The sequence below is a fragment of the Pongo abelii genome, chromosome 2 (assembly GCF_028885655.2).
Source record: "Pongo abelii isolate AG06213 chromosome 2, NHGRI_mPonAbe1-v2.0_pri, whole genome shotgun sequence".
Lineage (NCBI taxonomy): Eukaryota > Metazoa > Chordata > Mammalia > Primates > Hominidae > Pongo > Pongo abelii.
Genome location: NC_085928.1, coordinates 53,486,825 through 53,503,084, shown reverse-complemented (window position 1 = coordinate 53,503,084; position 16,260 = coordinate 53,486,825). Strand labels below are relative to the sequence as shown.

General features: G+C 34.4%; 1 protein-coding gene across 23 annotated transcripts in view; it reads right to left on the bottom strand.

Annotated features, from left to right (window-relative positions):
* Positions 1–4,439: 4,439 nt before the first annotated feature.
* ROBO2 (roundabout guidance receptor 2) overlaps positions 4,440–16,260 on the bottom strand; it is a 609,610-nt gene continuing 597,789 nt past the window's right edge. For 5 of the 23 annotated variants that reach the window (XM_054551635.2, XM_054551633.2, XM_054551637.2 and 2 more), the window contains 3 exons: positions 11,732–12,004; positions 9,773–9,973; positions 4,440–8,622 (listed from right to left, as the gene is read on the bottom strand). In XM_054551635.2, coding sequence (XP_054407610.1) covers positions 8,621–8,622; positions 9,773–9,973; positions 11,732–12,004 — 476 coding nt within the window. In that variant the 3' untranslated portion in view covers positions 4,440–8,620. The remainder of the gene's footprint in view (positions 8,623–9,772; positions 9,974–11,731; positions 12,005–16,260) is intronic. The other 18 variants (XM_054551644.2, XM_054551645.2, XM_054551651.2 and 15 more) reach the window with 9 other exon arrangements.

The window sequence follows — 16,260 nt, the reverse complement described above, 5'->3', positions numbered from 1 at the left end:
ATAATAGAAATATATACAGTCAGGCCTCCATATTCACAGGCTCCAAATCCTCAGATTGAACCAACCATAGATGGAAAACATTTGAAAACAAACTACAATAAAAATAAAAATAAAACAATAAAAATAATACCAATTAAAATATAGTATAAAATGATTTACATAACATTTACATTGTGTTAGATGCTATAAGTAATGAAGAAATGATTTGAAGTATATTAGGAGGATGTTCATAGGTTATATGCAAATACTACACCATTATATTTAAGGTATAGCATCCACTGATTTTGGTAGGAATCCTGGAACCAATTCTTTGTGGATCTTGAAGGAAGACTCTGCATGTGTACGTAAGTGTATGTATACATATGTATACATGTAAATGCATCTATGTAATTTGTCTAGGAGAAATAGAGATTATTTGAAGTATTATTCAGCCTATGATATTTGTCTCAATCCCCATAGTTCTTGTTAGGTTTCCCTTTTTCCACAGTTTAGGACTATGGGTATTTTTCAATCCCCATCCTATCTTGGTTGGATTCTAATGAATGGAAATTATTTTATTATATGTACATTTGTATATCTGTACATGTGCATGAGTATGCCTGTATGTGTGTAGCTCCTAATACAGTTTTTGGCTACTTAATACATTTTAAGGTTTATAATTATTTTTACTTGGAATATTAGGACAAATCTAAAATATCATTGTGCATGAGCTTCAACTTTTAAATAATAACTATAAAAATGATTTTAGTGGGAATTAGTTGATATGGACATTTAACACACATATTTCTTTAAATGTATACTTTGTTGTCATATGTATATGGGATTTGTTTTATACATTTTTATTATAGTTGTATAAGATAGGAAAAAATAGCATCACCAACATTGATGGAAACGGTGTCTTAATTCTTGGTAGGTGGTTATTTGCAAAGAGATGCTTGCACAGTTATTGAAAATGTTGTAGTTCCTTTTCTTAAGTTGAATACATAGTATTCTAATGTGTCTTTTGTTCAGACTGCCACCATTTGTCTGTTCCCTCTTTTTCATTAGAATAACCATTCATTGCCCATCCGTAACTGTTCTCACATTACCTATGTTGGGACATGTTAATTTATTGATTGCATCAATCTATCATCATTCAAAATTAATCAAGTAAATTTAAATTCTTACTTCTCACATCCCACTTTAACTTCCCTCACTTCTTTTGTCCTCATAGCCAGTGAAAGTTCATGTAATAGTTATCTTCGTCTTCCCTTTGTTACTTCTCTATTTAACCATTTCTGAATATATGAATTTTCATCATTACTAGTTAGCTCTATTTCAAATTCCACTGGTACTTAGCTCTGTATTATCTTAATGAGAAATTATAAGCCCTCTTTTCCTACATTTTGCGTTACTCGCTACTATTTTAAGCAAGGTACCTCTTCAGGGAGAACCTATTAATAATCATACAGTAGCTTTTAAGAAATTATCCTTCTGTGAAATCTTTCAAAATATATTATACTTTTGAAATCTGGTTGAAGGTCAGTAGCTAGGGGTGGGAGGAGACAGAAAGTGTATTTCCATGCTTTAGTTTTAGCCTAATGATTTCAAGAGCTGACAATGCACAAAAGCATTGTAGAGAAACTAAAGAACATGATGCAATCTTACCTGTTGCTACAGGACTGAGCACTGATCTCAAATAAGGTTTGGAAATATAATTTAATTAATGAATTTCTCACTGCACATTTCTTTTTTTTTTCTTTATTATTATTATTATTATTATTATTATTATTATTATACTTTAGGCTCTATGGTACATGTGCGCAACGTGCAGGTAAGTTACATATGTATACATGTGCCATGCTGGTGCGCTGCACCCACCAACTCGTCATCTAGCATTAGGTATATCTCCCAATGCTATCCCTCCCCCCTCCCCCCACCCCACAACAGTCCCCGAAGTGTGATGTTCCCCTACATTTCTTTTATCATCTGCACATTATACATAGAATTTGAATGATTCTTTCCCATGACTTAATATTGATTTTTAAAAGACCACAGCAAGACATGGCATGCAAAACCTTTGGGGCCACTAATATAGAGTCTAGGGGCAGGATAAAGTATGATACTTCCTAGGAGACTATTTTTCAAAGAGGATTTTACATAGCCCTGTTTCATAAGATGCTCCAGGACAAAGGATTTTATGTCATATAAGATTTGAACAGATTTGTAAAGGATTCAAGTAGTAAAGAAATGTCTTCATATATTCAACTATGGAACTTCAATTCCATTATTGTCCTATTCATTTTAAAAATGCTATTAAAATCCTGTGGACTATTTTTGAGAAAGACTAGATTTTATGATGGGTATGGAGGATTTGAATGAAGCTAATACAAATTTTACTGCTTGGCAATCTATTTGAAGACCTTGCTTATTGGCTCTTTCCTCTTAGCTTCAAAACATTCGTCAAAAATTTCTAGGCAAAAAATCAGGGAAGGAATTAACAGAAGATATTATTTATTTATGAAGGCAAAGGTTATTGCTGTTTTTACTAATCTGAATATTTAATTCTTAGCACAGTGTCTCAAAACTTGCTTGCAAAGGAAGTGAATAAATAAACAAAAACACAGATTTGTTAGACACAAATTATTCCAAAGTGTTGTGTAGAAAAACATTTTCTAAAACTTGTCCAAAAAATGTTGTCTACGACCCAGAGGTTATATCCATCAAGGTATTTTATAGGCGAAGGATGTTATGGTGCTATGGTTTCAGAACAGTTATAGTGGCCTGCAAATTTCCTGTTATGAATATTGACATGAGCCAAAAGGTCATTCTATTTGACTCACAAGTGTAGCTTTCCTTGATTACTAAGATATCTGCAATACATATATATATATATAAATCTTGATAATATTTTGGTAATAGATAATCAGATATCTTGGAAATATACATGTATTTCTCTTTTTTCTCTTTCTATGTATGTATGTATGTATGTATATACGTATGTATGTATTTATTTATTTGAGACAAGGTCTCACTCTGTCACCCAGGCTGAAGTGCAGTGGCATGATTACTGCTCACTGCAACCTGGACCTCCTGGGTTCAAGTGATCCTTCTGCCCCAGCCTCCTTAGTAGGTAGAACTACAGATGTGTGCCACCATGCCTGGCCAGTTTTTGCATTTCTTTTTTTCTTTTTTTTTTTTGTAAGACAGGGCTTTGCCATGTTGCCCAGGCTGATCTCAAACTCCTGGGCTTAATTGATCCACCCATCTCATCCTCTCAAAGTGTTGGGATTACAGGCATGAGCCACAGCACCCAGCCATTTTTTTTTTCTTATAGCTCGACTACTGCACGGAGAAAATGTTATGACTGGAAAATGCAAAGACTAGTCACCTTTGTAGTTCTTCATATTAAACACACATCTGGATAATTGTCTTGCATCTGTCTTTGGGATTCTTGACAGCTTTGCGCACTCCTACGTGTCAGATTCTTTCTCTGTGCCTAAGAAGCTGAAGGCCAAAACTGAGACCACACTAAATTCATCAACGTAAAAAGAGTCTTTACAAACTTTTGGAAATAACAGATTCTTTTCCCCCCACTGCTAGCTTTTCTACTGGAGTATTGTTTTGAACTTTTAAAACTTGGTTTTGTATTATTGTACAGTTTTATTTCACATCTTTCCTACGAAATGAAGTTTAGTGTCAACTCTGCTTCTCTCCTCTGTGGAAGAGATAAAATCACATTTAAAAAAAAATGGAGGACATGAAGTATAATTTCTTGTTCAAATGCTTTTGTGCAACATTAATATATCTTTTCTCCAGCTAATATATACAGTAATCAAGAGTGTAGTGTATTACTTTAATAAACCTTCCTGATAATTTTACACTTTTGCCATTTTATACACAAATTCCATAAAGGAACAGTTGTTTTGTAATTGCCCTACCATTTATCATATTGACATACTTTGTCTTTAATCATATATATTATATTTTGTCACTGTATTATATTAATACAACATCATTTGTCATTACAGTAATATTATTTTATTCTCACCTTATTAATATAAATTAAATGAAACTCTAAAATGTGTTGTCCTAAACCTTGTATTTTTAAAAATATTTTTAAATGAGTGTTTCAGGATTTAACAATAATCTTTTTCCTTTTTCCTGTCACTAGTATTACTATTTTAAAGAATACAGAAACTGCCTCTGTTTATTTTTGGAAAAAAAATTGAGCCTATAGTTGTACTTAGCAGTGAAAAAGAATAAAATATTTATGAAATATAATAAAATGAGGCATTTTTCTTTTCTACTCAGTCCTTGAGATAACTTTTCAACATCCAGTATAAAAACATCCAAAATAAAAGAAATTTATAATTAGCTCTTCTAAAGTAATTGAGAAAAATTCATTTTCTCTCAATTTTCATATTTACTTATACTTCCAAAAATAAGATAATTGTTTTAAATCTATCTAAAGGTCTTTATGGTATGGGGAAAGTAGCAGTGCTGATAGAATGGGGTCTATATTTCAAATGCTTGCTGTATTCTTTGTCAGGGTCTGTTAGTCACTACTAAATGTCAACACCAGTTCCTATTTATCACTATTCAAGCCATAACTGAGTGAGAAACTGAGATTATGCATTTAGTCACAAAATATTAATGCAGAGTTCTAAAAGTGGCTACCTGGTCTTTTTTGGCATGTCTACAAACAGGTTTGTTTTACATAAATGGCTTTTCTACAAATTTGAAATGTGAATATATTTTATTTTTTCCCAGTGAGTACACAATACACAATTCTTTGACAATACTATTAACCGATTTTATGCCAATTTCTTCTCTGATCTAACAACATCAAATGAAACACATTAAGATTTTGGACGCTGCTTGGTGACTTAAACAAACTACAGTTAAAAAAAAATCCATCTATAAAACAAAGTATAAAAAGTCTACCCACGGCCACAAAATCCCTTTTCTTGCAACACTTTAAAATCACAACAAATGCTTTTTAAATTATGAGATTTAAAAAAATTAGTAAATTGAACATCTTTTTTTAAAAAAAGTATGGTGTTTCATTTGAAGTACACATTATAGAGAAGCAAAACAAAAGTAATTTCACTTCTAAAATAATGTGGAAAGACATGTTGCTTTACAACAGTTCTTGCCATGTAATTCCATAAACAATATACAGAAGCAGATGAACAAATTAGTGAATATTATGTTTCTGCATATCTTTAATACTGATGCACAGTTGCTTCCCAGTAATGAAGATAAACCACAGTTTAGAGTTCAATGGTACTGTTATCATTATATTGTCAATGGACGATTACATAAGTTTATTGAATAGAAATTGGGAGGTGTTCCATCAAAGCACATTACAAACTTTCAACTCAAATCCTGTTGAAAACATATTTAAATACCCAGAGCATTAAACTATGACATAGAACACCATTAAATCTGTTTTGTACTCAACGCAAGTAAACTTGCAATGGTTTTACTTTTCTTGGTTGTGTGATACCTTATATGTTGGTTTTGAATTTTCTACATTCTCCCTTGAACTGGATTCAAATCCTGTGAAGGAATCAATTCTTTTCATGCCCCTGTACTATTGCCATCTTATTTTAAAAATCTCATAGGACATGTTTGGAAGAAGGGTAGGGCGACTCCACCTGCATACACTGGCATACCTGAGTTTGGGCACCAATAGAGCTATTTTCCCAAAGAAGACGTTTCCTGTTATGAATGAAGCTGTGCTTGTGTTGGGCATGACTGCATTGCAGCATTGCCTATGAGTGCAAGATCAGATTACATTCTCTCCCACCCAGACTTCCTTTTGCAGTCCTTATGCAGGCCTCCGTTTAAACCTGCAAGAGTGAGCTCAGTGAATTTCTAATCACATTCATTGAATCGGCTGTGAAATGAAAAACTGCTGTGGCTCTCATAGGTATTTGTATTTTTCTGTTGACATCTGACTCACACTGATTAGTAGCTTTTTACATGTAGCAAGCTGACAAAGCCTTTGATTTCTAATAATGTTTCTGAATTCCTTTGTATAGCTACAGCACTTTATCTTGCCCTCAATCTACCTGAGGGTGATATTTTGGGTGCATAATTTGACTGCCCAATGTGTTTAAAACTAGGTTTAATAGGCAACATGGACTATTCTAAAAGAACATTCCAAGTAAACACAAGCTCTGCAATGACATAATTTTAACTACAACAGTTAATTTTTATATGCTGAAGACAATCAGGAAGGTATGACGCTATGCCCACGTTATTCCAAAAGTCATCTGCACACGCATACTTCACTTTGAAGCCTTGGTTTATTAATCACCAACACCTGCCAGTTACCAGGGATCAAAGGCTATGTGTTGTATATGTAATGAACTAAAGTTTTAGACTAAACTGGGTCATACAGACACATAAAGAGGGAACACAAAACCTCTTCGAAATTTGTTTGCCTTTAAATAGAAAGAGGTTAGGTAGGGAACTGCATAAAGAGATATTTAAAGTCCTCACATCCTAGAGTTGTGAATAAGTATGTATTCACTGTTTGCAGAAACTTCTCATCTTCCTCAGTCTCTTTGTCCCAGAGAAATCACACTGCATTAGAATTCAGGCACTGATGGTAGAAAGTTGATAAAGGGTTTAATAACTGTGTCTCAGAATTCTTTTTCTCTTCAGTGAAGAAATAAATTACATGGCACCAAAAAGCTGGTGGGGCCCATGAAGAACATTACATTCTATACTTGCCTGTGCTGATGCAGTCTTAGGGAATAAAAAAGATGGAAATGTTTAATTATGTCATCCCTTTGTTATAACGACATGACATAAATTGGTTACTGAGCCAATAATGCGTGGAGTGTGAATTGTCACTCAAAGGGGTCCCATATTTTAGAACTGATCCTAATTAAGTTGAACATTCTTAGAAGAGTACCAACAACTGAACTTATCATAGGACAAATTTGAGAAAGTATAGACAGAAATAAAATTTAAGATTGTGTAGGAAATACATGGGAAAATGTCACAAGTGAGAATTTCAGGAAGGTCCTCTTCTACTTGACTGACTATACATGTACAGTAGCTAACATACATTTCAAAGTCACATTTATTCTGAGCATACATGACTAATGTTCAGGAACTTCTTGTTGTCAAAGTCGTGGAAACAAATGAGGCAGGACAATTATTAATGTCCACTTACAAGGTCTGGTTTTATTTAAAAAGTTTGTAAACATGCATTTTTTTTCTCCTTTTAAATTTGTCTTTTCAATTTCCTTATTCAAAATGGGTCAAACGTATTTTAGTTGGAAGCCAATTTCTGAGAATGTACCATAAAATATTTATTCCAATAAATCTACTTACTGTGAACTGAACATACTCTCGGCGCTGCTTTTTAAGCACGTACAATTTGGCTATACATTGGGTGGCATAAACTTCACTTCTTAATCAAATAAAACACAAATTGTATATAGACTGTATTATTTTTTAAGTCATGAATTTAAGTGATGCAGCTCTATCCTCTAGTGTGTACTGTACATGTATTAGAAAGATGAAATGAGATATTGCAATAGAGTTTATATTTGGAAACAGCCCGAGTATGCCCTAATAATAAATTGCTTCTTTAACTATTTGCTAGATATTCTAGAGTTCTTTTGTTCGTTTCCTTGGGGAACTTCATATTATATTCTGACTTAATGAGTTGGAGAGCTTAATTATGATAATGCAGAAAATGTTTTTAAAAAACTGTAATATAAATACAGCTCTTGCAAAACACCTTAATTTCCTCTTGCTTATTGTAATTCTCAGATGGGTCAATTACAATGACAGGTAAAATTGATTCTAAATAAAACTTTAATTTCTTTTTTTAAGCAAATTTGTTACGTCTTTGCTACCTGCATACTTTAATGCATATTCAGTCTTAAGACTTAAACTACTTTTTTTGACCCCTGCTTTTGTCAATAGTAAAAGCCATCTTTCTACTATTTTTTTTATTGACTCAGTCCCTGACATTCAAATAAGACTTTGCCAACACCACTGTTCCTTTGCATCTTCCTATTTCTACACCCCAACTGAAAACCATCTAACATGATTTGTTACAGCCATCATTATCCAATCTAGCTTACAGTACAGAAACTCCCTTCACATTCAGTCTTTTTCTTCATGTCATGAGGAGTAGAGATTTGTGCTTATCACCAAATAAAATTGCAGTGCAAAATTTAAACATAAAAGTTACACAATTAAAAGTTAATATATGGCACCACAGCCTATTAATTCACATATAGTACAACAGACCAATAAGAACAGACAATAATATGAACAGAGCTAAAAAGAGTGAGCTTGCATAGCAATGCACAAAAGAAATTATATACAGAGGAAAATCCTTTTCTTCCTGTTGGGTGAGTTTTGTTTTCTTTCTTTTTTATATACTCCTGACAAGAAAGAGTTAAGGTGGGTGGTGTACTTAAGAGAAGAACACGATTAAAATATCTGTGGGATATGTGTGGCTGTGTGTCTTTACATTGCATTTACAGTTCTTTTAATAGTACATAAATAAAGAAATTGTTCATTGCACTGTTTAGTGTCATCACTTCCATGAGTTCGGACCTGATGGTCCTTCAGAGCAGCTTTGTATGTCTCCTCTCATTTACTCTAAAAAGAGAGAAAAAAATAGAAATAAAATGTAAATTAAGCATTCTACTTTTCCGACCAGCATAACAAAAAGCAAAGCAAACAGATAATCAATGAAAATAAGGTCTTCAGATAGATGAGTTTGTGAATTTAAGTAATTTTACTTGAAGGAGATGATCAAAGAGTAAAAGAAAAGAAAACACTATAGAATTTGGAAATTTAAACACCCAGTAGAACTATTTTGGTACTCCTGTGAGTCTGTCATTACTTCAAAAAAACGTTAAAGAAAAATTCAAGTAGTTATGAATCAAATTAAAATTATAAAAAAATGTTAATAATAGATTAGCAATAGTCAACAACAATGACAACTGAGATCAATAAAGAAATTTATAATTTTGAAATTATTTCTCTTTTCATCACGTCACAGAATCTTCCAAACAATCTGTGATGTGAAGATAATGGTAATGCTATTTTTCTGATGAGGCAGTTAAAAATATTCGGCAAATATGTTTCTGATAATGAAAAGCTGTATTGGTAACTTTCCTGAGGAAATTAACACAAGGAGCTCAATATTTTTTGCTGTGACATTCTTAACTTTCCCTATTACCTAGTATCTTACATTTAGAAAAATTATTATACTAACTACCTATGCCAGTTTTCATTCATAAATGGAAATTTATTTATAAAATGTTATTGTCGTCAAAACATTACAATTTAATTAAAAATCAAAGATCAACTCTTCAAGGGTGACTACCCAAATTTAAAAAATAAATAAAGAGTAACTTGAAAATGAAGCATTCCTTAGGAGTTTCTTTAAAACTACCAAAAGGCCAGTGTCTCCATTTCTTTATTGTGTTCAGTTAAAAAGGCAAAGAAAATGATAAACACACTATATTTAATTTCACTTATAAGTGTTAAGACAACTTGCCTAACTTAAAACAATTTTTATTGCATAAATCCAACTTGAAATAGCAGAAACATTTATAAAAATGGACTGCAATAAATATAGCAATGGCCTAAGTTATGACCAAACTTGTTGAAAATTGCAATTGATTGTTTTCGTAGCAGAGCAGGTTTTCTATTAATCTGAAATTTGTTTAATATGGCAATGTTATTAACCCAAGATTCTTTCTGAATCACGATAGCCTTTTAAATGACCTGCAGCACTTACATAATTCACCTGTAAACTGTCCTTGACTGTTGGAGCCCATATATCCTATGTCAAGAAGGTCGCTGGCATTGCGCTGATGGCCTGCTCTCAACACCTCGGTTTTCCTAGGTCCAGTGGATCCCTTAGAAGAAGCTGTTCCTGATGAGCTGTGGCCACCTGGAGATGGGAAGCTGGGCTTGCTATAGGGCACCAAGGCCTCCTCTGAAAAAGAAAAAAAACCCAGAGGCTAAATTGAACAGCAACATGGAGGCAAACTAAACTTAACTCTTAAATATTACACTGTGAATGGCCTACTTTACCATTTCATTCTTTAGTAAAATTAAAATTATGAAGTTTAATCAGGACCGGATATTAAAGAAATTTCTATGTGCAAGCAACATTTCCTACAATAGGAACCAAAGCAAAATTAAATTGAAAGAGATCTTGGGATAAGTACACAATGTTATATATTATTTGCAAGATTTAAATTCATTATAAAAGAGAGCTGCATACAATGAAATACAGTTTAACAAAAGCATATCTGAGAATAATTTCTAAAGTTCAATGAGGCTCCAATTTAATTTTCCCATTAAGATTAAAGAAACATGTTTTTTGTTTCAGCTTAAATTATGGCAACATTTTCTCAATTGATTTAGATAAAGAACTATATATTAGTTAAATAAGCTTTTAAAATTTATGTTGCTTTTTGAGACAGAAATACATTATTTAAAGGGCTATGTATTTCCTTAAAAGTAAAAGAGAAACTCACACATTTAAATAAATAATATGCTAATTTTTTTTACAGATTGTCTCTCTACAAATAACTCATGACATATGTTACAAATAATTACTCAATAGTTCAAAAATTGTTTTTCCTTTCCCTCTCTATTCTCATTGCTCCCTCTCCACACCCCATCCCTTCTGTTTTTCACTTTCTTTCTATGTATGGGCTATTATTCTATGATTAATGCTGACTGAATTTACTATTTCTCCCCTTACATAGTCTTTAATGACAAGAACCACATGATTTTTCTCTCACAGCCTGAATGGTGTAACCTTTCTAAATGTTTCACTAAACCCAGATATTAAAATTGTCATCTACTGGCCCTTGCACAAATGACATTTTCCAAAAACTTGAGCACCAAGTTGTGACAAAATGTAGTTATGGGAAATGCATGGAGACAGGTCTATCTACAACACATTAAGTCCAAATGAATAAGTGAAAAGACATTTTTTCAAAGATTGTGTGTATGTGTATGTGTGTGTTTCAATACTCAATGAATCCTGACATGAGATGTCTCAGAAAATGCGTTTATAAAACAGGCTCCCCACCTCCCGCGCCACACCGCCCCCCCAAAAAAATCTAACTACAAACAATGAAATTTATTTCTGTGACATTTCCAGGAAGCTTGATTTATAAAAAGGAGCATTTCCCATAGACGGATTAACAACCAACTAAATCAATCAACTGATTAACAGTTGGAGAAAGTGCAAGCCCAGTATAACTTTATCTAACTTGAGGATCTGTGATTGGGCATTTTTCTGCAACTTTGTAATTTTAATGAATTCACGTATTTGATGTGAGTTCTCCTTTCGAATGACTGGTTATTTCAGTCAAAATGAACAAACTTGCTAAAGGCAGAGATTAAACTGACAGAAAAGATTAAATTTAGCGATCTTTAAAGTACTCAATATAAACATTAATAGGCCAAAAAATAAAATTTTCTACTGAGCCGTTTAGATGAAGCCTGGAAGTCTCTTGGGATCAAAGACCCTATGGAGAGGTTGACTGAGGAGCAATGCCCGTTGGAATCAGCCTTAAGGCATGTACTGGTAAACTCTGCTAAGGAATTCCAAATTCCATTACTGATTGAAGGCAAATATTTTTCAGATGCCCTTAAACAACTGCCATTTCTAGAATACCTGGTAGGAAAAGAAATGGTAACAGTCCACACTTTCTTGGGACTGTGCAGAACACACCTGATCCGACACCTTGTTTGTGTGGGGCTTTCCGTATATCTTCTTGTCGTTCTGTGGAGCTTATCCATTCCTGGGTTTGTCGCTGCCACTCTAGGGAGGTTCTAGCTGGACAATCCAGTGAGCTCTTTGTGTCTTCTAAGCTGGATGCATGTTGTCTCTCTAGAGAGCTTCCTTTTCTCTCTGCTGAGTTTTCCACGTTACCAGCCTGCTGGCTCGGGCCTATTTGCTGCCTTAAACCCTGACCTGGCGGGGGATCTGGTGGTGGTGGAAGATCTAAAAATTTTGAATAATGTTTAGAATGGACTAAAATTTAATGAAAAATACAGGTTTTAGTTCAAGTTGAAGAAAATCTTTGCCCTCATACAGGTATTACCCATACAAAAGAAATTTGGGGAAAATAAAAGTCAATTATTTATTTCCAAAGCTCATATTATTGCTCTCTCTGCTGTCTTTTGGCCATAGCATCATTGAAACAAAATTGACTAGTTTTATTCAACAGTTGAATGTGGAAAGTGTTTTCAGTTGCATATTGAGGCTATCATTCAAGGTGTAAAGGGCAGTTCATTGTTTCTATTCCATCCATTCCAACCCTCCTTCCCCAAAGTAGAAATACCATGACACAAAATAAGATCACTAGAAATTCCAGAAGCTGTACTAATAAACGGCCCCAAGAACAAAAGCTCTCCTGCCAATCTCCAAAGGGAATGTCACCCTCGGGAAATTTAGAACTATATGCTGTGTCATATGCAACATATGACTGCCTTTACCCGTGTATGTGGCACATTTAACAACATTAAACTAACATTTATTAAATGCAATTAACATTCTGCTTGACAACCAATGCTGGCTGTTCGTTTCATGAGTCAGCTAATGAGTTACAACTAATATATTATAATCTTCCAATGTATTAATTTTAATAAGTAATAACCGATGTTCAGAGTAAAGATTGAATGTGTTTTATGGGGCTAGAGAAGACAATGCGTCACAGAAATTTGCGATGGAGTAGAAGAGATAATTTTTCAGAAAAGCTCTTTAAAGTAAATATCAGATAGGAAAAAATTTAAGGTTCCAATATCAACTCCCTTTTCATCTCTCTTTGATTAACTCTTCAGATCATAATACCTTTATATTTTGTATGCCTTCGACTGTGAAATCATAGTTCTTTCTCTCTTTTAAGTATGTATTAGTTCTGAAATTACTTTGCTGAAGATTTTGAAATCTTCTGAACATCAATTTGTATCATTTTCTTCTCATTTTTCTTGCATGCTATTGTAAACTTCTTTGTTCATCCTTAGAATATTGGTAATTATATTATTTTTTCATAAAGACCAAATATCATATAAAATATACATTTATTTCATTAATAGAGGATATTGTACATAATGTAGTCAATTATTTCTGATGCCATTTTTGTAAATGTATTCTGTTGTCTCTAATAATATTCTGTTTGTGAAATTTAGAAGAGAAAAGTATAAATTTCTTGTAGACAAAAGATAGCTTCCTTAACAGTCAGCTAAGCCTCTCCTTTCAAAAAACTTCAAGAACCTTTACACTCTCTTTTATGAGCAAAGTGATACTAATCTGCATTGGACTGATAATGTTGGTCTCTGGAGCATCTCCTCTGAGTTCCTAAGTTGGAGCAGCATTACCAGTTCTTACATATGTCCTCATGTTAAATTATGAATTGCTAATAACTGAAGGGAACAGGGTCTCTGTTTGGGAGGATAAAGTTGCATTTGGAATATTTTTCCAAAATGAAGAGCTAATCCAATATTGAGATATCTGTTTGTTGGATAATCCAATGAGTTTGGTGTTTCCTTCATATTCGATAGTACTGACTTCCTTCACTATATGTTATTATAAATGCAAATTAATTATTTCATTTGATTTATTGAACTTAGACTGCCAGTGAGGAGAAATTATTCTATTTTCTTCCAAAATAACTTATCTTGTCATTGATTTTTATTCTCCATCAGAGCAGCTTAATTTTTAAAATGGCCAAAACGGCATCTGCTTATGCCAGCTAAAATTCTGATTATTATTTAATTTAACCTAAAATTACATAGCTTCATAAGTAATATCCTTGGAGTTTGTATATTTTAAGAAGAAAGGACATTACATGCACATTGAAATAAACTAATTGGAAAAAGAAATGGGATTAAGAATGGTTTTTTGAAAAATAAAAGTATGTAATCAAATACATTTACTTAAATTAAATTTATTATTCATTTCTATGTTGATTCATTTCCACTAAATCAATTCACTATAAAGTCTCTTACTGGCCTACTGAGGATTAGCTCTTTTCAGGCACACAACAGTCCAGTGAGATAGGTGCCACTATTACCTTCTGTTTTTAGACAAGAAAATGAAGGCACAAAGAAATTAAAAATCTCCAGGTTGGATCTTTCCTCCCATGAACTCGACTCATGTAGCCAGATCTACACTGGACAGTTCCACTTAGGTGTTTAGAAAGCTTCTCAAATTTCATGTATCAAAACTCAGCTCTAGTTCATCCTATATAAAATATGCGACCAGGCGCGGTGACTCACGCCTGTAATCCCAGCACTTTGAGAGGCCGAGGAGGGCGGATCACAGGGTCAGGAGATCGAGACCATCCTGGCTAACATGGTGAAACCCCGTCTCTACTAAAAACACAAAAAATCAGCCGGGCGTGGTGGCGGCGCCTGTGGTCCCAGCTACTCGGGAGGCTGAGGCAGGAGAATGGCGTGAACCCGGGAGGCAGAGCTTGCAGTGAGCCGAGATCGCACCCCTGCACTCCAGCCTGGGCGACAGAGCCAGACTCTGTCTCAAAAAAAAAAAAAAAAAAAAAAAAAAATGCTTCCTCTGCAGTGTTTCTTCTCTCGATTGGTCACAGTTACATTCTACAAGTTAGCCAAAATTTCAGAGTAATGTGATTTGCCTTCTTTATGGCCTACGTTAATTTCATAACAACTCCCGTTAGCTCTACCTCCAAAATCCAACGTTTCTGAACACTGCCGTTGATTCTCCTTTGGCATGAACCACCATCATCTATTCCCTAGGTAGCCTCCACAATCTCCACCTTGCCTCATTTAGTACATCTCAACACAGACGCTAGAATGACTTTTTAAAAAATAAACAAATAAATAAGGTCATGTCACTTCCCTGCCTGAAACACACACACGTGCATGCACACGTGCACACATATACACATATACACACATATATACACATGCACACATATACACACCCCGTCCAGTGGTTTACCATTCACAGGAAGAGCCAATGTCATTATGGTAGCTTAAAGGTCTCACAAACACTAGCCTTTGTTTGCTTGCCTGGCTTTGTATTCTATCTTCTTTCTCTCTCTGCTGCAGTCATATCGTTCCCTTTCCTTTTTATCAAATAAGTCTCAGGTTTTCACTTGCCATTCTCATTTCCTGGAATAACCTTTCCTCAGATATCAGCATTACTCTTTTGCTTGTTATTCCAGTCTTTTCTCAAATGCTGCCTTCCTGGTGAGGCCTTCCCCGATCACTCTACTTAAAAATACTTCCTCCCTACACCTATACTTCTCAACTCCCTTCCCTTTGTTTTTTCCCCATAACATTGATCACCATCTTACTTATGTGTTCATGTATGTACTTAGGGTGGTCTTTATCTATCTTCCCCAACTAAAATATAAAAAGGCAGGCAATTTTGTCTGTTTGGCTCCCATTGTCTATTATGTGCTATATACTTAATAAGTACTTGAGTGAATAGATTAATTAATATGTAAATTTATTTGCTCAAAGGCCAAAGCTAGTATGTGGCAGAGCTGAGAAAGAGCCCCTTCTCTGAACAGGACATTAAGAACTAGGGGAAAGGGGCCGGGCATGGTGGCTCATGCCTATAATCCCGGCATTTGGGAGGTGGATGTGGGCAGATAGCCTGAGGTCAGAAGTTCGAGACTAGCCTGGCCAACATGGTGAAACCCTGTCTCTACCAAAAATACAAAATTTGCTGGGTGTGGTGGTGCACGCCTGTAATCCCAGCTACTCGGGAAGCTGAGGCAGGAGAATCGCTTGAACCCGGAAGGCGGGAGTTACAGTGAGCTGAGATCGCACCATTGCGCTCCAGCCTGGGTGACAGCAGCAAATCTCCCTCTCAAAAAAAAAAAAAAAAAAAAAAGCTAGGTGAAAGGGAGAATAGGCTGAAAATAAATTATCTAGGAAAAACAGGTTGATGGATAGACAGATCTATCTTCCTTTTTTAGCATTGGTTAATATATTGGCTTCCAAGGGTATTCTTTGATTTATAAGACAAATGGAATACAAGATTTGGACTCAGCAATGCCTGCTTTGGAGAAACTTTACAAAAGGGAGAAGAATGTGTGTGTGGGTTTTTCAGTCTTTAGGATACAGACTGACATTTCCCACCATTCATAATCTCTCTTATGGGACACAGGGAAGGCTGCTTTCTCACCCCAGTAGTTAGTTTGACACCACGTGGCAGAGTTGTGTTCAAAGAAATAGAAGTGATGTGTGCCACTTGCCATTACAACCTCCCAA